The sequence below is a fragment of the Anopheles funestus genome, chromosome 2RL (assembly GCF_943734845.2).
Source record: "Anopheles funestus chromosome 2RL, idAnoFuneDA-416_04, whole genome shotgun sequence".
NCBI classification, from domain to species: Eukaryota; Metazoa; Arthropoda; class Insecta; order Diptera; family Culicidae; genus Anopheles; species Anopheles funestus.
Window position 1 is genome coordinate 1563834 of NC_064598.1, and position 24374 is coordinate 1588207.

Genomic DNA, 24374 nt, shown 5'->3' on the forward strand with positions numbered 1-24374 from the left:
TTCCTTGAAACATTCCCTTTCATTAATGCTTTACAGGATTTATGTACACAGAAGAGACATCGACCGAAAATATAAACATTCGATCATTCGCCATTTACGTCACACGTTATTTGTTTCAGGAACGTGTGTTGGCAATGTATACAAACACACTAATCGATCAATACGTAGCTTGTTCTTATTGAGCTACTCTGAAAGAATGATACTATTCACTAAAAATTTACTTAAAAACTGAAGGATGTTGAAGGGCAAACGAACATTTCTCCCTTCGGATAGACGATTTTTCTTTTAGTGACTCTCGGATTGCCAATGCATAAAGATTCGAATTCACGATTTACTGTTTATTGCAGATTTGTGTTTCATTACGATTGCTCAGCCCATCAACGCTATATTAGCTCTGGCGCCTATACCAATGCCTCCACCTATGCCAATTCCACCGCCCAATCCAACCCCTGCAGAAAGTCCCGCACCTGCTCGTAAGCCACCAGCAGCATTTGCAATTCCTCCTGCTATATTGCTAATGCCTTGTCCTATTCCATTCACAATTCGCCCGGCAGCAGTCAGCACTGGTCTGGCAACGAGTCCAATAGGATTAACAACCGGAGCAAATGGAAGTATCGGAGCCGATGGGACTATTGGTGCAAGTGGAGCTATCGGTGGTCTACCGATGCGAATTCCGCCTCCAACACCTAGGATACCGCCTGGTCCACCAATACCGATTCTTCCACCAAATCCAAAACCGAAGCCCTCGTGGCTATGATCATGTCTATGACAACCACCGACAACTACCGGGCGGACGGTAGTCGTCGATGTAGCTGCGCTCGTCGTCGATGGAGCAGCAGTTGTACTTGTCGCTGTAGTTGTCGTGGACGAGGATAGTTGATTCATCAACTGCGTAAGCAATGTCAGTAGTGAGCTATTGTTGGATATGATAATTACGGACGAGCCATTATAATTAATCGTGATGGATATCGAAATGGAAGTTGCAGACGCGGTGGTTGTTGTTGCTGCTGCAGCAGACGCGGTGGTTGTTGTTGCTGCTGCTGCCGTTGTTGTCGTTGCTGCTGCTGCTGCTGCAGCCGTCGTTGTTGTTGCTGCTGCGGTAGTAGTTGTAGCTGCTGCGGTTGTAGTCGTGCCAGCAGTTGTCGTAGTTGCTGCAGCAACCGTAGTCGTAGTTGCAGTGGCTTGAAGAGCTTGAATTATGGACGCAATTGTTGCTATATCGGAAGCCGCAACCGTTAGAATACCTACAAGTCAAATGCATAATGTTAAAGCCCTATAAAGTTCCACTGACCAACCAATATTCAACCAAAGCGATACTCACTACCACCGATATTGAAGGTTACGGTGCTGCCATTTGCCTTCGTGGTCGTTGTTGGGGCAGCAGTTGTTGTTGTGGTCAAAAGCCCGCCTACTGTGGCTAATATAGGTATTGCAGATGGCACTGTTACACCGAGTGTTGGAACTGTAACGCCTAATGTGGGAACTGTAATTCCCAAAGTTGGTATCGTAACAGCCAGTGATGGAATTGTTACCGGGAGCGTTATTGGAGGTACTGTTACCGCTGGGATTGTTACCGGTAGCGTTATTGGAGGTACTGTTACCGCTGGGATTGTTACTGGGAGTGTTACCGGAAGGGTAACAGCGATAGGAGGAACCGTGACCGGAGGAACAGTAACAGGCGCGACAGACACGGCGATAGGCCCAACGGTTACCGCCGGAACAGTGACCGGAGCAACAGATACCTGTACCGGTGGTACAGTGACTGGACCGACTGCGATACCACCAATTCCAATTCCGGTACACACGTGGCCGGTTAGGGCCAAAAGTGCCACAATTGTGGCGAATGTTTGCTTCATCACGATTCACACCACTGCTGCAAAGGAATTGGGACATTTGAGACACATCTCTCTTTTTATATGCGTCAAAATCGAACCGCGCCTTCCCAGACAGTGTCTACTCAACATAATAGTGCATATTGTGTTCACTCGCAAAAACAAGCTATTTTTGTTTGCTATTTTTGCAAACATGTCTACCGGATATGTACTTTTCTTTACCATGACTTGAGCAAGCCATTCGATAAAATTACGTCTCTGAAGCTTAATGGAGCACTATATAATGTTTTTCTCTTGTTGTCTTTCTATTTTTGTTACACGAAAACAAAACGAACACTGTGGAAAAAGAAGCGTCTGATTCAGTGGATTATGCATTGATTGTTACTCAATAATACACTTCATCTTGTCAACTTAAATTCCCCGTAAAGCACACTGATCAGTTACCTCCTGATTATTGTACGGTATGAAGTTTTTTCGATCAATGAAAGAAATGTTTCATCGAGTAACACACCTTTGCAAACACAAAGTCTCTTGATCATCATTCGGCTCATTATTGCAGCCTAAAAGTATACTATACAACGCTTATCTATGTGGATGATGGAATTTTAAATTACTTCATCGATTGATTACGCAAAAGCGTCTTATGATACACCTGTCTACAGAACAACGCATTGCAGGGTTGCTTCCATTATTTCAATTATTTTAGAAATTTAAAGATTAGGAAGGAAATTATTTTCAATTAGAAAACGTTTTCTTACACACTTACTTACTTGTTATTTGTGCTAATTGATTCCTCATAATGATTAATTGTATCATAGAGCTAACATGAAAGCCTTTCGTTTCTGTACTAACACAACCTACAGGGGATTAAGATAGGTGTGGGTTTCTCTCTTCCACCCTATGGGGTTGCAATTCGTTCAGGCTTTTTTTTTTGCTGATGTTGGATTGCCACAGGCAATGTGTTTAACCACACTATCGTTCTGTTCGATTTATCAAGCATTTTCCAATGGCCTGGGAACCAAATGAGGAACCAATAACGAACTGAATTTTTATTCCCTCATTCCACACACCCTCCCGATATGTCTAATTAAATTAATCAATCTGACAAATCAAAGCTCTGTTGCTGGATTTTGCTACGTTGATTCAACATAGAAAGAGTCATAGAGACATCGGTGAAAAACGAACTCGTCAGACTTCAGCACGAAGCGAGCAGAAGTAAGATAGTGGGCGAGTAATTGCATCTGCATCTAATTTTCTAGAAACACTCATAAGCAGTAAACCTGCAATCAAACGCCTGTGATATATCTACGTCCAATGAAGGTTTCTTTTGCAACAGAGCGCCAGGCCCGAAAGGTGCCTTTATTCAAAATTTTGTGCTATCATAAGATGATACCAGGAAAATACTAAAGCCTTTTTCACTGTTGAACACTTTTAACAGGTACCCACCCACACACACACAATGCTTCCAAATTCCCCGGTGGCCTACATCTAACAGAATGCATTGGTAGCAAAGCATGACATCCTCCGTACGACACCCTGTGCTTCATTAAACTTTGAAAGTGTACCACATTTTAATGGATATACATATGAGACGAGCTCATTTGAAAGATGTGTCGCTACTATCGGTATCGCTGCTTGGGCAGGACTCAACGATAGCCACGGTTGGCAAGTGTGTGCCGTATCGGGCGTAGAACACGGTCGACCGAATCATCTAGCACCAAAACGTAAATTTCCGACCTTCGTGTTTCGTCGTGCAGGAGACCTCACAGAACTAGCCATACTCGTGCGTTCATACTACATAGCATCTTTATTAAATCTCCCTCGAGGCTGTTCGCTTAAACTTGCTCAAAAATCGCACATAAATACATAAAACGAATGTGGACCATGTGACGCGGCGACATGAAAGGTGAACGATTGCATTGCGGAAAGGATAGCATGATCTTTTTTCAGCTAATTCGTTATGCGCTCCTGCAGAGATCCGCACAGTACGATCTTAAAATTTTAGTCAATTTTCCTCGTTATATATTCATGACGATTTCCATTAGATTTTCTGTTCCACTTGTTTGGCTACGGCTGTTTGGTTCCCCCTCAAATGCATACTCTCCTTCGGTTCTACCTTTTTGGGCCATTATATGAAGGAGCTTCTATAATATGCACAATATGCTTAAATAATGCAAATTATTATTATTCTGCAGGTCGATTAAAAACGAAACATTAAACGATGATTCTCCGTGTGCCGGGAAACGAATTTTTCATCATCTTGTCAATTAGGAATTAAAAATTCATCACTCAAAGGACTTTTTCCCTATTACGCAACCCGGTTTCTACGCCTGAAAACAACCAATCAAACCTTTATCTCTCTCTCTCTCTTTCTCTTAAGAGTTATTCTAACTTTGGTTGGTCTGTACCCTGATTGGCTTCGTGTCGAATAATCGAATTTCACTGATTAGCATGCTAACGGAAATAGAAATACGGTGGAAGGTGTTATTCTTCCCCTTTTTCATTATTTTAAGAATCAGATTGGGCTTCTAGCTTAATATCTTCTAGCCAGGAATTCACCAGGAAACAAGTGTTCCGCGACGTAACGTCATCGATAACGACATTACCGCCGTTGCTAATGCTTCCGACGCAGACTGTTGCTGATTGGTGATTTATTCAACCGGGGACGGACAATCTTACTCCGCCTAACCTGCCGGAAGCGGGGGGTGGAAAGATTTGTTCCGGAGCTTGAAATTTGTTCTTTGGACGGCACTATCAATCCTCATAAAAACGTAATTTCCTGCGTTCGCGAAAGATGAATCGCATTCAACATGCAACTGGTGGTCGGTTCCGCCGATCCCGATACATTGAAAACGGGAACCTTGATCGTCGTCGTCCTGTCTTAGGCGTCGTCACAGTAGCAAAATATGGCGCACGTGACTTTCTCCACCCAAAAGCATAGCCATACGATGAACGTCGTTTTCATCGTCTCCGGACAAGAGTGGATTAAGGAGGTCGTCTTAGCTGTATCCTTTCCTTCTTCGCATGCTAGCAAAACTCACAATATAATGCATTTCAAATTGCATTTTTCTCATCTCATCTTGTCCTGTGCATAGAAAAATACATAAATACCGGGATAAAATATGTGCTTCAGCACGCGCAGCTTTGCAGTACGTCAGCAGAATATGCAACACATTTTCCCTCGATTTGTGTCAGTATCATGCTACCACTTTGAAAAAATGAGAAAAAAAATCATCATACGGGTGTGTGTGTGTGTGTGTGTGTGTGTGTGGGTTTGGGGATGTGTGATGGAAAAGTTCGTTCGACTTATACGTTCGAACAATTTAAGCTTATCGTTTTCCGCTGACTTATGCTCCTTGCATGTTAAGCATCTTGGAGGAAAGATAGGGGACCAAGACCAAGAGTTCATTACAAGTGTAGTTAGTTTCGTTTAGGGATGGAAATTTAATATTCCGAATGATAAGCGGGAATATTAATTTGTGCAAAAGCTGGTCAACGTATTGAATTTTATGTTAATATAATTTTATGTCAACAACGTCATATATCAAAACACTCGTATTAAAATTAATCATACTTACTCATACGAAAGGGTACGAAACAAACAGAACAACTGCGTATCACTTACCTGTAGAATAGATATGAAACAAAAGTTAGTGTAAAAGTTAGTATGTGCATAAATCAAATGCATATCGAAGTTGAGAAGCCAAAAACAAACGAAAACAATACACACATTTTCCAAACAAATATTCAACTAGCGCTGGGATTGCCCCGATTCCCCAACAGGTGTCCTAAAATTTCTAAATGGAATTTTAAAATTTCACTAACTGCATGAATTATGCAGCAGACAAGTTCCTTCCAATGGAGGCGCTTACAACAAAGCAATCCAACGTACGGCCAACGAATGCACAGGAAGCTGCCAACTAAACGCACCAAGAGGAGGGACGGGAGAAGATTTAAATATTCAAACCCAAAGTCGGTCAACCATCGGGCGGTCGCTCGTCAAAATTGCATCACCAATTTCGATGCCGTTTTACGAAAACCTAACAACAAACAACAAACAAAAAAAAACGCTCAACCACACACAACCGTACGGTCGATAAACAAACACTCTGGAAAAACACGCCTCCATCGGTGTTGGCTTGTGGAAAACTACGATCCCGGTGGCCATTTGGGTAGGTTAAGGTTTTGCTTCCCCATTTGCAGCCCCATTCCTCACAACAGCCGAAAGCCGAATTTAGAAACGATTCGGAAAAGAAAAACGTTTCGCTCGCCAGCAAAAAGCAGCGACTGCCAATTCGAAGCTCGACAGAAGGATAAGCTTCTACAGAGGCCAAATATTGAGCTCTTCAAAGTGCAACCTCAACGACGACGCTAGACGACCGCCAGACGGGAGCGAAGATGCCGGAAAAAGAGTTTCGCTCCAAAACGATCATGCTCAAGACATTGCTCCTTGCTCCTTCATTGCTTCTCCGTAGGTCGACAGGATCACTTTAAACGTTCGAAACTTTTCACTAACCCACATCACCGCATCACTAAAGTCCGTACCGGCTGACATTCGGGCACTCCAAGGCTAGTGCTAGTGTGTGCCAAAGTGAAGCTATACTGTTTGTTCTAAATTCCTTCCCACTGTCCTGTCCTCTGGCTCTCGCTCATTGCCCATCCCAAATGCACTGCATTTTCTTCTTCCACTCATTGCACAACTTTCTGGAGGCGGTGAGTGCACAATATTTTTGGCATCCGATCAGAAAGCTCCACCAGCAAACCACCGCCATACGTGCGCGAAATACACACACACACGGGTGGGGGGTGGAAACCTCATCTAGGCTACATAGCAAATTCCACTCCACACTTCCTGCTCAAATGTCAGATTAACCTGCCCCCCAACCCCAACCCACAACATACGGTCGTGGTCGCTTTATAAGCGCATTCCGAACCGATCCATTCACCTAACTCGCGCCACCACAAACTCTTCACATTTTCTCCATCGCAATGGGTTTGGGAAATATTTTCCACTCTGCATCCGTGTCCAGTGTTTCTTGTGCAGTGAATGGTAACATTTACCGCACAGCTTCAATACTGCGATACAGCGCCGTTGTTTCGGTTTTGACTGTCCGGTATAAAATCAGCATTTGAAATGTGGCCAATGTTTGAAAATACACAGAACCACACACACACACACACATACCCTCGAACGTAAAAGTGGATTTGAAAAAGGAAAACTAGGAAAAACTTTGCGCGAAACTTCTTCTGCCAAATTCGAATCCATTCGATCCCGATGTGAATTGTTTTAATGCAGAATTCATTGAATGCTGCTCGCGAGTCCTTTGCTCGCTTTCAACTCGCAACTTGCAACCACCACCCACCCACCCACTGGATTGGTCCCACCCTACCAATCGAATGCAGGTAAATGCACCACCAAACCTAAGTCGAACGGGCATATGAAATCGGTCGGAAAATGGATAAACCTGTACCGCTGGCATTCGATGAAGCTTCAGCATCCGTTTCTTTACCACGCGACCGGATGCGGAAAGAAGCGTGTGTGTGTGTGTGTCGACACACCACACCAAATGCCGGACAGGAAAGCACTACTACTGTGCACTGCTTAATTTTCATCATACTTTTTCCGAACTTTCCGCTATTGTCTCCTCATTTATCAGTAGCTATGTTGAAGGAGAGGAAACGGACCTCTTTCTCCCGGTTGATTCCACATTTCACCAAACCCCTGCGCACTGCTGCACCATGGAAAAGCTCCATCATCAGCCTTCGGCACGTTACTCGGAAACGGTAGCTCGATTTCCGGTACACATACAATCAACACCGGAACCACCGCGCGAACACCGTGCTCGGCCAATCATCTGCAGCCACCGGTGCATCGCATGCATATCAAGAGCGAAATACGAGCAACCGTGCGAACATTGAACACCGGACCGGGCAGATAGCGATATCCGAGTGTTTTTTCTTTCCCTATTACCCGTACTGATGCTTTTCGTCTATTTTTCACGTAAAGCAGAATGTGCAGGGTGCATTGCAAGTGCAGCACCAAAACCATCTCGGATGTCTCTCATGCCTGACCGCACCAGGATCTGGAGCAGAACGATACACCGATCCCCAATCAGAATTCGGATGGGAAAACATGTGTATGGTCTTGACGTACACCACTCCCGTGTCCGATGATTGCCGTGACGTGCGCCCAGCACCACCATTACCATGGTCTGTCGGTGCGCTGCGGGTATGCAAGACCTCCGACCATAACCATCAGCATGATGAGGATCTCTCATTCGCGCTGCACATCCTTCGCTTGCCCATTCAAAACGATTCCAGCCCCCCCCGGACAGCTCCAGAACCACGACAGATGATAATTGCTTAGCCAAAAATTGCGATGGACGAGGAAAGCTTTTGGCCGGAAGCGGGCTCGACTTTGCGGTTAAACTATTCAAAATAACACACAAAATAACGTTCGGTAGAAATCACTGCCGTTGCATCCGGAATTGCATCCGATCAACCGATCCGATGCCTGGCGGTGGCAAATAACGATACACCAAAAATTCATCTCAATTTTCCCAACCAATGCTGGTCCTTCTACGGCCCAAAGGCAAGCAAACAGCAAACGCCACATTCCAATAAGTTTTATGTTTTATTCATTATAATTGATCTCTTTACTCTTGCTGCGATTTCTACACCGCAATACACTCATGGCGTAATGATGAAGAAATATTGCCCGAGTACATGGTCTGCATTTGCACTGGATCTAATGAGGCGAATGCATTCGATAGCTTTCGTTATTATCGATGCATTTTGATCCTATCTATGCACGGTCTGCATGTGTTTTTTTTCCGACTGGCATCGTACAACTTCTTGGCCGTTTTATTTTACACTCTTATCACGGATGAAATATTTGCATAACGAGAATCGGCTTTCGGCCTCCCAACCTCTCCACTATACGAATATCGAACTGCGCCTGAGTACATCATCGAAAACAGATTTACAAACATGGCGGATTCGGTGAGTTCTACATCGAATCCTGTAAAATTACGATACTTTTTTCAAATGATAACACACACGGCGTATCAAGTTAACATTTCCGTTCGTTTCATGTATTTAAACCGTTTTTCGGAATCCTTTCGAAGGGTAAATACATTAACTATAAAATGTTTCGTCTATTATTTGGCCAGTTTCTATTCTATCCTACTGTCCGAGTATTGTCACTGATTGTCACCAGTTGAGACATACCTAACGCAAACAAAGATTGACAAAGGTCGGCTTCCACAAGGCGGTACTTGTCTATAGATTTATTCCTCTGCCTCGTTTTATCTCACTACCAATCGCCTTCGTTCAGTTCCTATCCACCAACACCATTTCCAACGAACAAACCGATTGGGAAACGCTATCTCATTGCTCATCTCAATGTAAGGAATAGAAGTAAAAGTGTTCCGCCAACAAACTAGTGGACAGCAAAAACGGCATGGACGAATGGACATTTGGACTGACTAACAAGCGCACGTTGAAGCAGTCCCATGCTGCTCTCGATGGGGTGAATACGTACAATTAAGGCTTCAATTTTAGCTCTGTTTAGCCCGTGCCACTCTGAATAGGGTGTTAAATTGGGGGCAAAACGATACACTGTACGCTATGGCCGATGAATGAGTGGCCAGTTTAAAATCGTCCAGTCATTCCTGTTATCTTGACAATTTTACTTGGACAATTTTTCTGCTCCAGTGCGATATATTCTTCAGTTTCGCTTAATCCATGCAATATGCTAGGCTCTCAAACTGTATCTTTTGAAAGGGGCATATACATATATAGGACGGTGTTTTATAAGTTGTATCTATTTAAACACAATCTCTAATAGGTATTTAAAGTTCTACTAAATTGGACGGGTTTTTGTAAATTGTTTTAGCCAAGCTATAAAAGCTAAAAATCTCTACTATTATTTAATAGCCATTACAATGCACTGCATCACATTACGACTACAAAAAAACTGCTGATGTTTGCCTGCCCTAACGAACAGGGCTGGACACTTTTCTCTTCAACCTGTCATTAGCATTTAATTCCATCATGGAATTCCAGTTACAGTGACATTTTCGTACCTTCCAATAATACCCCCTTTGGTGGACTCGTGCCCGATGCACTACTATGCACTGTCCTCGCTCAATTAATATTCATAAAAAGCATTTTACGAAAGGCTTCACAAAATGACTCTCTGCCGCTGCAAGTCCACGCTTTCCGCTTCGGGAGGTCAATCATTTCCCATCCCAACGATCTGACACCTGACCGTACTGACAGGTAGAGTGTCCCGGGCACGGATTCCCGTATTGATTTTTAGCGAACACATTGCGCAGAAGAGAATGTAATCAATTTACTGACCATCGGAGCCAAACGCGTTTGGTTTTGTTACATCAGGCGAACAGGAACAGGAAGCGGGAAAGCGGGCGGCAACTCAAATTTGCCATCACACAATTGTTCGGTTTACCGATCGAAGGCTACCCAACCAGCCTAGACAGGATGGTCGTTGGCTCATCCGTCAGGTTTCGCACAGTTCGTAGCACCGCAACCTGCCAATAAAATCGAACGCCAGCCAAAAGTGACACACGAAAAAACCGCACACCAAACCCCAAAAACCTGAACTGCCTGGCAAAAATGCAACGTGCCATTTTCGACCCCGTTCGTTACCATGGGCTGCTCCTCCGTGTTGCCCCTTGTTCCAGGATATAATTTTGTGGAAGAAAAGTGCGATATCGATTTTTCATTTGCATCTCGAGCGTTCAGTTGGGTCGCACTGTGTGAACCGAGGCCACAAACGACGATCCGATGGCGACGGAATTCGGTGCCAAAAATCGTCATGTTTCCTAACCTCCTTTTGCTTAACTCTGCTTTGCTTTGTCCACACTGCGACGTTTATGGTAATGTTCCGTATGCAAAGCTTTCTTGGCGCTTGGCAGAGCTTTTTGGGAGTTTGGTAATATGCAGTGGACGTGAATTTGCATCTCCAAACACCGAGATTGGCTTTAAAGTCTGACAAATGTTTATTCTAAATTATGAAGCCAACACACATTCCGGCAAAGATTCGGCAACCGGAAGCAGCGCATACTGTCGACGACGCAAGTGCTTATTCGTCCATCGACCTTCCGTATCTACATATTAACAATATTCGTCTTATTCGAAAATCCCACCATGTACAACCACACAATCAAACAGGTTCTGTTCCATTTGGTCACATTTATCCGCAACCACATATCGGAACCTGTCTCTAACAGGTTGTGTGATGGAATCTGCCAGTTTCGGAAGATTATCTAAAAAAGTGCTATTTTAATGACCTTCAGCACGCTGTGTCCTCTTCGTCCATTAACGATCGTGACGATCATTTACGAGGAGAAGTAAAATATCCACCTTCACAATACACGCGATGATTATTTAAAAAGAAGGAGAATCATTTTTGAGGAATCGCGCTCTTTGGTGGTTAGCGATAAAATTGACCACCCGTTGGTTGAGCATCAATGCGTTCTATTCAACCGATTGAATCAGCAAAATCGCCCACTCAAAATCGCCCATCATTAGCCATCGGTACAAAACGATTAGACGCGATCTGAGTCTGGCGACTATTCTAAGCGCAACAGTCAAAATCGCCTGTAGGCTTTGCCCACAGGCACCAAACCATTTCGATGCGCTATTAATGGTCATCACATTACTCGATCAACGATCACGTTTTCTGTGCTCTACGGTACACATCCACTGGGAGCGTTTGCTGCGAGAAGCAGATTATGTTACTCTGGTCACACCTTTGCAGATGAAATATTCGACTTACTCTTCTTTTTTCGCCTCTCAGCCACGGTGAGCTGACTTCACCTGAGTTCAGCATCAATTTTCACAGTGTTTTATCACACGCATCGTTTGTCCTTCGACACCTTCGGGCACCTTCAAAAGACCCGTACAAGGTTGGAAAAGGTTTGTTTTGCCAATGTTGTGAATCCACCCATTGCCGTTGCCTCTTAAATGTAGCGAATCAATATTTACAGACCACTTCAAAATTCTCACCAGTGGTTGCAATACATTTTCCTTCATTTTTTTTTCGTTGTTGTATCCTTCCGGTCTGTTGTCCTTTGGGGACACAAAATGTGATGGACGGCTGTGCTGGGACACTAAAAACAACACCAACCTTCGATCAGAAGTTTGATGTGACATTTACACAACGTGTGCCCTGTGTGGCCTGAGTTCAACGACACGGTAAGGCAACCGAAAGTTTGTCCATAGCATCATTGCTCAAGATGCCAATTTGCTCACCAGTCCCGACGCCAAAGCCAACGGATGGGACGAGTCTGATGTGAGCCAAAAACAAGTCATAAATTTGTAACCAACCAAGGCACACGAGTTCAAAACATCCACCCGTGGTCTATAGACCACGATATGCAGGTAGCCAAGAATGTCATGCCAGCGACTCAAGGACGACATACCATGCAGCGCTCTACAAATTGATTACTTTCTAATCTATAATGCATTGGTAAACTGTGGTATGTGCTGCTCTCGTCAGTTCTGCACACTGAAGACTCGCTGGTCGGAGTGGTTTAAACAACACCATAACTTCGAACCTTGTTATCTATGCATCATCGACCAAGAATTCGGCGGGAATGGTAAACCCATATCACCTGCCGGTTCCCGGGGCATACTCAAACACGAATCAAAGGATTAGTTCAAGTTCCATCAAACACCGCGTACAACCGGATTGCCCATTTGCACCAACACAAACCGTTGGGAGTTGCCTAGTTCTGAGGGAAACCTCAACAATTCTAGCAGCGGGCGGTCTATGAAAAGAGAACTAAATTTATGATTGCCCGTTATGCTGTCCATTCTGCATCGCTTGACATGTTACACATACACAACACCATAAAGTGACACTACCACAAGACGGTGGGCAAATGGATAGGGTCACCATAAACATAAACGGCACACAAATGAGGTGATTTATCGCGCATCGAGTTAATCATGCCGAATTCGTGCTCGATTTAATTCCAAAATGCTTCCGACACATTCAATTGAATTTTCTTTTTTTAAATATTTTTTCCACATAATCATCTAGCGCCCAATGCATTTCATGGCATTCGATTGGAGTTCATTTTATTGGAAGAATTTGTTTCGCAAAATCGTGCTCAATCACGCGTGTTGCGGCCACACAAAAGCGGAGTATGGAGAATGGAATTCCTTTACTTAGTTGGTGTATTAATCATACAGTGACGCGTGCTTTAAGTTTATCTGAAAAAGGTGGTATTTAAAGGGAGAACAAGGATTTTGTGACTCTACGTCCGATTAAATTTTTTCTTCTCTCAATCAATGTTCCGAAGGAGGGAAAACCCGTATTTTCCCAGTTTCATAATGTATCTATTTTTTAGTTTTTTCTATTAAAATTCAACACGTGCTCCGCACAAAAATCAACCATTGCCTGCAACAACCGTCACGTGTCTCGTTATCCTTTGCGACAGGAACAGGGGAACAGGTTTTGAGCGTGGTTCGATCTTAGTGTCCGGCACCGGTCGGCACATACATGCATGGTGACAGTAATTACATTATTGCAATTGCAACGAAGCCTTGCAAACTCGGCTCTCGTGGTCGGTTGTGTTCTACGACAGGTTAACCAAATCGAGTGTCGCCCCATGTCGAACACTAATGATTCAATTACGACTCCTAATTAGCTATAATTAATGAACTCACGACAACAAACGCCAACTGCCTAATTGACAGTGGACTGTGGCACAATTGACAATGACAGCGAAACTACAGCCCAGATTATCCTGCTAAAGGTGATAAGTAGTCATGTCGATCGATCAACGCGTGAACTTTTCCACCCCTGTTGTTCCATTTTTTCCCCTTTTATTGTGATTTTTTTAACAATTTAATAAATTCAACCACAAACAGCGTGTTGCAGATAGTTTTCGTTAATTGGATAAAATTCCACTTTCCAACAGCACAATGACAAGAAACACTTCCATTCCCTTCTGGCTTTGTTTTGGCCAGCTCGGCAGCATGGCATATCATTCTCTATCAACGCATCAGCACAGAAAATAAATCCTTGACGGTGCCTTTGAGACCTACGAATCAAACGAAACAATCAAACACGGTGATAGCAGTACAAAAAAAAACAAGGCAAGGGCTATTCTATTCATTCTTTTATGAGCCTACCAATATCGGTAAAATCAAAATGAGAAGCATCAAACAACAATCGTGAGGAAAATAAACAAGAACAATCAAGCGAGAATAAGGACTGCGTCGTCGTTTCTTGCCACATTTTTCTCCTGTTTACTTTTGTTACCATACGCCCTGGCCTGGGTCCCTTCGCATGCGGGCAAAACGTAAAAAAGTAAGGAAATGTACACCCCCCTTTTGGTGGCCCGCGCCCCGCGCCATTCGGTTGCAAAACTTTTAAATTTAATTTACAATCGAACCGATTCTCGAAATCGTACGAAAAACTTCCTGGCCGAAGGCTATCACCCGGCAGTGGCACACGAAGAAAGCAGCCAGTTCTCCTTTCTCTTACCAAACAAAATTAATGAACGGATTCGTTCCATTTTCGTGGATGTTGTTTCCGTTTCTTGTCGATTCCTCGTGTGTCCTTGCAAATGCTTGGTGCCTTGCGATCCATCCATTTCGAACTGTGCCGCAAGCGGAATGGCAAAATCCGAATCGGGTATTGTTTTACGAAACTCGCCAGCCTATACGACAGTCTGGCCAAAAAAGAAGCGAATCTACCACCGATTGGGAGAGAAAAGATCGATTGTCCTGGCTGGCGCGCGGGGGGTTTTTTTTATTATTTATTTTGCTACTGCTCCGATCTCATCATCGTCCCCAACCACGCCGAAGGGATTCGCCGACATGCTTTGCTGGTGCACCCGGTATTTCGTTTACTTTTGCGGTTTCGATTTGCCGTGATTGATTTTAATTTGATTTACCGAACGACGAACGTTCTGTCGTGCTGCCGGAAGCTGGGACCCGGTTCGAACCAGGTAGTGGAGATTGATTTTTGCCTCAAGACATTAGCTTATCCTTGCAAGCTAATCAACCGCATTTTTTAATCATGACCGAATGACTGTGAAGTCTTGCCAGCTCTGCCAGCGTCCAAATCGGTTGCGAGTGAAATATTTCCGATAAAGAAGCAAATCATGTGACAGAACGTGACTCTTTCATTAAAATCATGTTAATGTAATGTCGAGGACGGGGAACAGTGCATCAAAATGTGCTCTGCAAAACGGAAACAACCGCAGAAAGGCGGAGACGAGCTTTTACCCGTTGGAGCTTCTCTCCAACCGTCCTGCTGCTGGCGGGATGAAATTTTCAATTTGCCTCAGTCAGCATGATTCACCACCACAGGTGGCATAATTGAACCACGGTCCCATCAGCAACACGGCATCATCTTTGATACATGAGTCCTTTGGTGGTTTTGACATATTTCATGTGAGAGTTAAACCGGCGGCTTACCGTCATAGCGGCAACCTAACACAGGATGTGAAGCGCCAGAAGATCACTTGAACATGATGCTCAATGGAGGATTAAATTGAGCGATCAAATCAGTTCCGCGTGTAAAAGTCAAAGGCACAAAAGCAGCCAGAGTAAAGGGGGGGTGGACATTTTTCATTTTCCTAACCATTCCCCGCAAAGCTCCACCATAAAAACTACCGAGAGCGGTTGACAAACAGTGTTCAGGAGATCCGACAATTCGCATCCGATCGCGAGACACATCGCGTATCGTGTGCAATATTTAATTTTAAATAGGCTCATAAATCGAACGCGGTACTGAATTATTATTATTGTTTTGTCGGTCTGGGTGTGTCTGGCCGAGTGGACCAGACCAGACTTTGGTCATTTATTTTCCACCGACCAAACGAAACGGAGGGTGGGGTGGTGATGAAAAGCTGGCCAATAATTTTCGACCTGCACAAGCTCACTTAATCCTGTTGCGCTGCATTTCGCAACGCACATTACCACGGAACTGTGCCGTTGAAAAAATCGCAAGCCTGTACAAACAACAATTGAGCCATGGTGGTAGGATGATGGGCTTACTTTGAGTAAACATGAAACGGGAAGCGACGTACCGAAAGGGAGGCCGCTGCTCACAGATGCAATGCTCAAGATAACAGCATACAATAACATGATTCGAACAACAATAAAAAAAAAGAAACATATTCACCCAGGACCAAACCATCCATCGAACCATCGATTGCAATAAATTTGTGAACGAGGAGAACCAGAAGTCGCAGCAAAAAGGTTGTAGAGATTTTCCATTGTTCAAATCAATAAATCGCTCATGGCGGTCGTAATTGTATGGGATCGAGTGGGAAATAAATGGCCAATCGCACAAACACAGCACAGTACACTGTGAAGTGAGGAAATTTAATTCCCATTTTATTCTATGAAATTATTATTTTTAAAAATTCTTCCAAATGAAATCACTGCAAAGAGGGGTTTTTTTTTTGAGCGGCCAATAAGAGTATCAAAGCGGATAAATTTTAATCACTCCAATCAACGTACAGTTCTATCGGGCGGTACTTTATCATTTTCCATTTTTTCGTGATATTTATGTTTCTTTTATTCATGCCCCAACATTGAGGTCAATGTTGATGTTCGACGGTTTTTTTTTCTCGATCGGTACATATATTCAAAAATAATCGAAACCCGAATAAAAGTATAAAAAATGCTATCAAACGAACGCGAAAGCACAATACAAGTTTTGACCGCGGGAACAATTTCGTTTTAATGTCGACCATCCGTTCCGTCCGTTTGAGCAGATGTTGTCACGCACCGCATCCCAAAACATATACACACCACCACCACCATCACCAGACTTTGGGGTGACATTTGCCGGGTTCGAAACCGTAAACATAAAACCAGACAAACAACGAGCAGAGGACAGCGTTTCCCCGGACTCCAATCCGGCCACTACCTTAGTTCGGGAGGTCGGGATCAACCCGGGAGCTACCACCCGGTACGAGAAAAGGGCTTTAAACAGATTTATTGTGAAAGGGAATTAATTTTATTACCCTCTCCGAGGAACGCGGTTACGGCGTGTCCTAAACGCAGTCGAAAAAGGAAGTTTGAATTGCTCTGCACTCGAACTGGAAACGAATTTAAGCCAACCCCAGCTGACCACGGCTGGCCAACAGATTACCGGTTCACTGTTTCTAGCGAAGGAAGGAACACGGGAACCAAATCCTGACTCTACTGACCAACAAGTTTTATCTGTTGATCTATTTGACGAGTTTATTGCGCGAGGGATTTAACAGTCCAATGTCCCATTTCGGGACAGCGGCGACTCGTGCAATTTCCCATCAAAAATAATGCCAAATGTGGATTACCGAACATGAAACCCGGAAGCATGCTGTCTGACCCCTAGCAAGTGAAGGTACGGGACCTATAGTGACTCTTTCGAATCAACGTAAAACCACAAACCCGCACTTACACTCGGACCGATTTTGGGCGTGCGACAAATAACTCCGCCACTAAACGCTTAGCAATTGTCGCGTGTGCGAACGCGATTCAGAAAAATTTTGTAAACCTCCATATAACAAACATTTTGAAAAGTCGCTATAGGTGTATTTTCAGCAAAAATCGCTATTCGAAGCACGACTTGACGCCATGATGAATTTTAAATTGATTTAAAATTTCTTTTCACTCAAATAATGCTTTAAATGCAAAAAAGAATAAAAATAAGAAAAAAATAAAAAAAATCTGAAAACCCCAAAATTTCTTAAGGGGTTAGCCTTGGTTTTTTTTGGGGAAATTTAGGAAAATTTTAAAAATTGTTTTATTTTCATGCGAATTGGTTGAAATAAGTTTCTTTTCACTCAAATAATGCTTTAAATACAAAAGAGAATAAAAAATCAGAAAAAAATTAAAAAAAAAATTTCAACTCGAAAATTTCATAAGGCTAACCCCTTGCCATTTTTTTTGAGAAATTTTGCAAAAAAAATTAAATTGATTTATTTTAATGCCAATTGGTTACAGTAAGTTTCTTTTCACTCAAATAATGTTTTAAATTGAAAAAAGAATAAAAAATTAGAAAAAAATAAAAAAATTCTAAAAACCCGAAAATTTCCTAAGGGGTTAGCCTTGGTTTTTTTGGGGAAATTTAGGAAAATTTTAAAAATTGTTTTATTTTCATGCGAATTGGTTGAAATAAGTTTCTTTTCACTCAAATAATGCTTTAAATACAAAAGAGAATAAAAAATCAGAAAAAAATTAAAAAAAAAATTTCAACTCGAAAATTTCATAAGGCTTACCCCTTGCCATTTTTTTTGAGAAATTTTGCAAAAAAAATTAAATTGATTTATTTTAATGCCAATTGGTTACAGTAAGTTTCTTTTCACTCAAATAATGTTTTAAATTGAAAAAAGAATAAAAAATTAGAAAAAAATAAAAAAATTCTAAAAACCCGAAAATTTCCTAAGGGGTTAGCCTTGGTTTTTTTGGGGAAATTTAGGAAAATTTTAAAAATTGTTTTATTTTCATGCGAATTGGTTGAAATAAGTTTCTTTTCACTCAAATAATGCTTTAAATACAAAAGAGAATAAAAAATCAGAAAAAAATTAAAAAAAAAATTTCAACTCGAAAATTTCATAAGGCTTACCCCTTGCCATTTTTTTTGAGAAATTTTGCAAAAAAAATTAAATTGATTTATTTTGATGCGAATTGGTTGCAATAAGTTTCTTTTCACTCAAATAATGCTTTAAATAGAAGAAAGCATAAAAAATAAGAAAAAAAACACGTTCGCAAACGCGACAATAGCTAAGCATGTAGTGAGGGGGTAACATCGATATACATTTATATTCCCGCACAGGTCAACCCCGTCGTTGAATATATCAAAACATCAAAAAGGTCCCCAAGAAGGGTCCACCCGTCCAAGAGAAGCAACATTAAAGAAACCTTGAACGTTATCGCGATTGCTATCTATACCGCTCGAGTATCATATCAAGATCAATAGAAACCAGTCTCACCCCACAGCGAAACCCACGGGGGGTTGATTGACGGTTTTTTTTTAACACAAAGTGACCGCACACTAGCGTGGTTCGATCGATCATCATTCAACGTCAAAAATGGACACACTGATTATCGATCAACGACGCCATTAATAGTGCACGTTGAGCATTTCTTTTCTGATTGGAGATAACGCACATAAAATATGAGAACACAAACCATACTGCAACACTCTGTGACTCGTTTGACAAATTCGCTTCACAGTTTAATTGTATAACAGTTAAAACTACGGAGAACGGAACAATGTTGTCACGCTTTAAACAAAACCACCTTGACTCCTACAAAATGTACAAAACAAAGGAGAAAAAAGGATCCCTCTGACTTTCTGGTGTTCGTTTCGTGTCACGGTAAACTTTCTGCAACTGTTTACTGGTTTACGATGAGAAAACTTTGTACCATGTTGTCGCTTTAAGAAGCCTCACGTGCGCCTTGCGCAAGACGTTTCACGTGGAAAAGTTTACATCTTCTTACGCTGTTTTGACACCATGCTGCGGAATAGCAGAATCGAACATGGCTCCGATAGGTACGTTCGATAAGAACCCAACACGCCAGCACGTTGTCCAAATTAAAACTAGCGTAGTTTGTTGTGCACTAGACGATGGTGGACATTGGAGTACGAAGCGGAACGGGACAAACCCTAATTAAAGATCATCTCCATTGATTATCTCATTATCACGCCAAACATCCCAAACAAAGCTAGCCAAACGCTGTACAGCATTCTTCCAATGGTCCGAAATACGAAACATTCAAATTGCTTTCCCGGACAAAGCGGGAACTCACCCCCCAAAAACGATGAGCATCGCCACATTCCCGTAAATTCGGCAGAAATCGAGAAAGGGTCGGTACGCTGCAGTCATTCTAGAAACCATTAATTTGGGTTCACTTTGTTTTTCTTTGACCAACTACCAGGCGCCTTCTGCTCAACCTAAACCCAACAACCACGTTTTTCTCCTACTAGCGCCATACGGTTTGCTGGGAAAGGTTTGCTCTTTCCCGCAAGCTAAGCTCTTAAAGTCCTGCTGCGATGGTGCCTGCGACCCTTTTCCATTGTCGCACAGCGAGATATCGGCGGGAACTGGTAAAAGTCGAACAGCTTTAGGACTACAGCAACGGTAAGACGGTAAACATTCCTGTGTACCGCAGATCACTCGTTCCCCGGTAGCTTCGCATCTTTTACCCTAATCCCAACGTAAGGTCATTTTGATTTCCGGTCTCAAAGATGCACCCTTTACCTTCATGTGCTCGTATGCTGACTCACACATGCTGGACGTACCCATTCGATATAATTTGTGTAGCCTTTTGTATTTGTAGCCTTTTGCTGGAGTGAAATAACGTTGGGAAAAGACACAAAACAACGCGTGCAGCTAGTGATTAGCGTGCCGTGCCCTTCAATTCCGATTCAGTTCCGCTCAACTGTCTTCCGAAGCTGCCTTTAAGGGCCTATATTATAGGGCCTTTGATTATGACATCTAGACAGAATGTGGCGTGGCAGCAACACGAAGCAGCGTCGGGAGCGAAGTGAGATATTAATGGCACCTCATCAATCGTACTAATTTGATGATTGAGATGATAATCGACGCATGTTAATCAATCCCATCCACCAAACAAACGCCTTCTCCTTCTAACCTTCGTGTCCGATGCAAACGCGCACGCGGTCATCAATATTATAAAGGTTTTGTTTACACGGACGCGCGAGTGTCTCCCGCGTTCGATTGGTGGGAAACTTACTTCCCTTCTCTATTTTGTCCCGGTCCTATTTTTTTGTCGTCTATTTTGACTGTTATTAAAAAAAACACAGAACCCAAACGTAAAACATCTGAAAGAAATATCGCTCTTTGCTAGAGGTTTTTGGTGAAAGGGAGGTATGCGATGACAGGGACCATAAAGAACTCGAAAAAAAACAACAGCAGAGAAGAAGCTACAAAACAAAAACCTTACACCACGATACCACGATGGTTCTCTCGAGAGGTTGATCTGCTCATGGCGTTGAAAGTACGCAAGCAAACGTACAAGCGCCAAGATAAGTACCAAGATATCAAAACGAACGAAGGCACGCACTTGACCGACGCAAGAACCCGTCACCAGTCAGATGAAGAAGAACGAACGCCAACCGCTCGGAGTTTGGAGTGGCAATACGGGCCCAGAGGAACTTGTTTTTGCCATTTCCTGTTTGCCCGATCCAATCGAAGGCTCGACGGAGACGACACGAAAAGCGAAATGCCTAAAAGAAAAAAATAACAAATGCTTATCGCAAAAATACCTTCTAAACACCGGTGTGTACCACCACAATGTCTACGTCGGGACGGTGGAAAGGCTCCGGCTCCGGCAGAACGAAGCAACCAGTCCTGTTGAATCACGGGTCGGGTGTTGACATAAGGCGGGCCTCCTATCCGCACGCAAACGACAGATGGGCAATTTAGGGTGCTATGCTTGCCAAACATTGCACCGAGCCCGTCCCTGTCCGTGTTTCCCCAATTCATGCCTGACAAAGTAAATAGCATTCAAGCCAAAAACCTAACCAAAACCTGCGAAATGTAAACAAGCCGTGTATCTAACGCCCTGGGTACGGGCACGGAGCAACGGAACGATCCGTTCCGCCTGCAACCGATAATTTGATGTAAATGGTTGACTTTGAGTAGGCTCTTTTCACACCAAACGACCGTTGGATCTTATCGCCGGAAGTAGCGTGTGGCCATTGGGTTGGGTTGATGCGGTAATAAACCGCCAGAAGTCGGAACAAAATCTCCTGCACATCAAATTGATCGAGTCCATAAGTCAATGCAAATGATGCTGTTTGTATACTTGGACATCACTGGCTGGCTGGATGATGCACATGGAACGTGAGTTTTCTTTCTTTCAGTTCTTTGAGTCATATTTCATAACGGAAATGGACATTAAGGCAAGGCTCTTCTGGCTATGGTTTTGTTTTCATTTGGTCAAGGACGTATTCCAGTACTGAATGTATATCATTCCACAATTTCACCCATTTCTGTGGACGGCAGTGAGATTTGGGCGATGTTCCCGCACGCTTAGTTCGCCATTCGCCTCAAAGCACTTACCGGGAGTAATCAGTCATTATCGTTACGAATAATTTAACATCCCCAGCATCGAAGACAATCACTGTCAGACGTTCGGTAAATAAAACTAACAACGTCATTGAGAACAAGTTCCGCTACACAAAGCAAAACCCCGAGTTGGCCAGAAACCTTTTCTTTTCTCGAGGCCTATGAACGAACGTCAGCTTCCCCAAGACCTGCTGGAGCTGCACGAACGAAGGGGATGTTTCAATTTGCGTGCTGTCATCTATAATTAATCAATCGAACAGAAAGTCCCCTGTTTCATTTCTATATATTTTTGCTGACTTACCAGTTAGTATCGATAGCACGCTGATGTAGTTCATGGTGAGACGAAGGTTCGGTAACGTGATACGAACTGTAGCAGACTTTTCTGTCCCAAAATGTGAAATTAGAAAAAGCGATAGCGAAACACGAGGAAGCTGTTTTGGTTACTCTCGCACTCAGCAAGCCTTGAGCTTCACTTTTGTGACAGTGACACTACGCAAACACACTTTCCCACCACGTGCGTCGCTTTACGTACTTTTCTGAACTGATGGCGGGAAAAGATCACACAACAAGCCTCACTTGCACTGTATATTTTTTTTGTTACACTTTTGCACTTTCAATACTACCACTCTTCAAAAACACACACAAACAAAAACACAAAACGTGCGCGGGACCTTTCTTTTGCTTTACACTTTACACTAGGGATTAGAAGCTCCGGCTTTGCGTTTCGTTGCGCGAATATTTTGAATAATTAAACGTTACAGCTTGACGCGCGGGAAGCTTGAAGTCCTGTGCACTGGTCTTGCAATCCTGGAACCGCGATTTTGACTAGACAAATTGAGTTGCGAATGCTTTCGCGTTGCTTCTTTTGCAGCCCACCGAGTCACACTTTTTGACCTACTCCGGTACTGATTTCCGCAAACCAAAACCGAAGCAATTGGATAAGCGATCAAATAATCCGCATCACTTAAACACAGTGTTGCCGCCGAACGAAATCTTACTCCCGGGCAAAAGGTAAACAAATGTAGCACAGCTTTGCGCGAGATAGATTACGTCTTGCTATTGCCTGCTGCCTGTTTGTTTTGACCGTCACGCTTTTGAGAAAGGCCGGCCTTTCTGATGCTGCAAAAGGCGTGCTGGAGGCAGATTCTTGAAATGTAACACTCACTTTTCCCGTGTCGTTTCTTCACGTTTTCACGCGCGTATCACCGTTGCCGCGTAGCACCACACACACACACAAACCAGGCGGGAACTTTAGGTCAGGTTTTTAAGACATCAAACGCACACTCCCTTTACAATTCAGGGTTGGGAAGGGTGTTTTTCCCCCTGACCTGATAGAACTCAAACGTGGGCAGAGTAGAAGAGGCGGATACCACCCTTTGTAAGCGAGATCTCTGCGATCGGTGTTGTGATCTAAATAGCAACGTGTGTAGCGGATGATTAAAAACGCGAAACCCCTTGAAATGCGTCCGAGAGCGAGAACGGGGTATTAGTAATTACCTGACGCAGAATGTCGAAGTTGTCCGGCCAGCGATCGCGAAACTTTTTAATTATTCATTCAATTTACTCTCCGCTCGATCGACCGGCTTTACGATGGCCAATTAACTGCGAAATAAACTCAACAATCAGCAATGTGATTTTATTGTTTTGCTTTTCCTGTGTTCTGGCTGTGTTAGACACGCGTATGGGATACTTTGCACATGGCCAGTTTTTCCAATATCACTCGATACTTCAAAGCACACGTAGTTTCAACACCGACAAAAGATTGGTTCTTGGCTTGATGAGCACGACCGCTTCGTTGGAAGTCTCGTGACGGAAAACGCATCGAATATTTCGCGAATGCTGCTTGCACCTCGCATGCTCTCGCATATGGCCATCATCTCGCAAGTTCATGCTGATGGTTCATCGCTCATGTTCAAACTATGAAATGGAGAGTTAACTAAAATTAAACTTCAAAAATTTTCTTCAGGCTGCCGTCAACTCATTCTTGATCACTGTTTTGTATCTTTACAAGCTATGAAGAAAGTAATCTATCATAAAAATATTTAAAACCAGATAAATTAACGGAACGGTTACAATTCCTTAGCCGAGAGCGGAAAACCAGAGAATTGATCTCTGTTCATTCTCTCTTCCCATTTTGATTTCTCTCGCAACGATGAATCAGCTTTATAAAGCGCAGTTTAGCATCGTTGCATGTTCTACAACTTCTACACCTTTTTACGCATGGAAAATCATCCACGACAACACATTTTAATTTGTAGTACAACTGTTGTAAACTGTATTTAATATTATCATAACGAATCATAACCGAATGCTTGGTGTTTAACTCCTTACAACGATATTTCTTTGTTATCTCTCCACGTGCTATGAATTCGGTTGTTTAAAGTCTTTCAAACACTTGAAACTCAATCAAAAGTTCAAAATTTTCTTGCTATCTCAAAACTATTGCTCATTGTTTTACATTTAA

General features: G+C 43.0%; 1 protein-coding gene across 1 annotated transcript; it reads right to left on the minus strand.

Annotated features, from left to right (window-relative positions):
• Positions 1-265: 265 nt before the first annotated feature.
• On the minus strand, positions 266-24004 carry LOC125761531 (mucin-5AC-like). The gene is made up of 3 exons (XM_049422744.1): positions 22212-24004; positions 1322-5457; positions 266-1244 (listed from the first exon to the last, which is right to left on the minus strand). The coding sequence occupies exons 2-3, from the start codon at positions 1854-1856 to the stop codon at positions 370-372; spliced, it is 1410 nt and encodes a 469-aa protein (XP_049278701.1). The 5' UTR covers positions 1857-5457; positions 22212-24004; the 3' UTR covers positions 266-369.
• Between the last annotated feature and the right edge of the window lie 370 nt (positions 24005-24374).

What these genes read in the sequence shown, in the direction of transcription:
- LOC125761531 (XM_049422744.1), bottom strand. Translation starts at nt 1,856, where the DNA reads ATGAAGCAAACATTCGCCACAATTGTGGCACTTTTGGCCCTAACCGGC. An exon ending in AACCTTCAATATCGGTGGTA is followed by an intron (nt 1,245 to 1,321) that starts GTGAGTATCGCT and finishes TTTGACTTGTAG; the next exon opens with GTATTCTAACGGTTGCGGCT.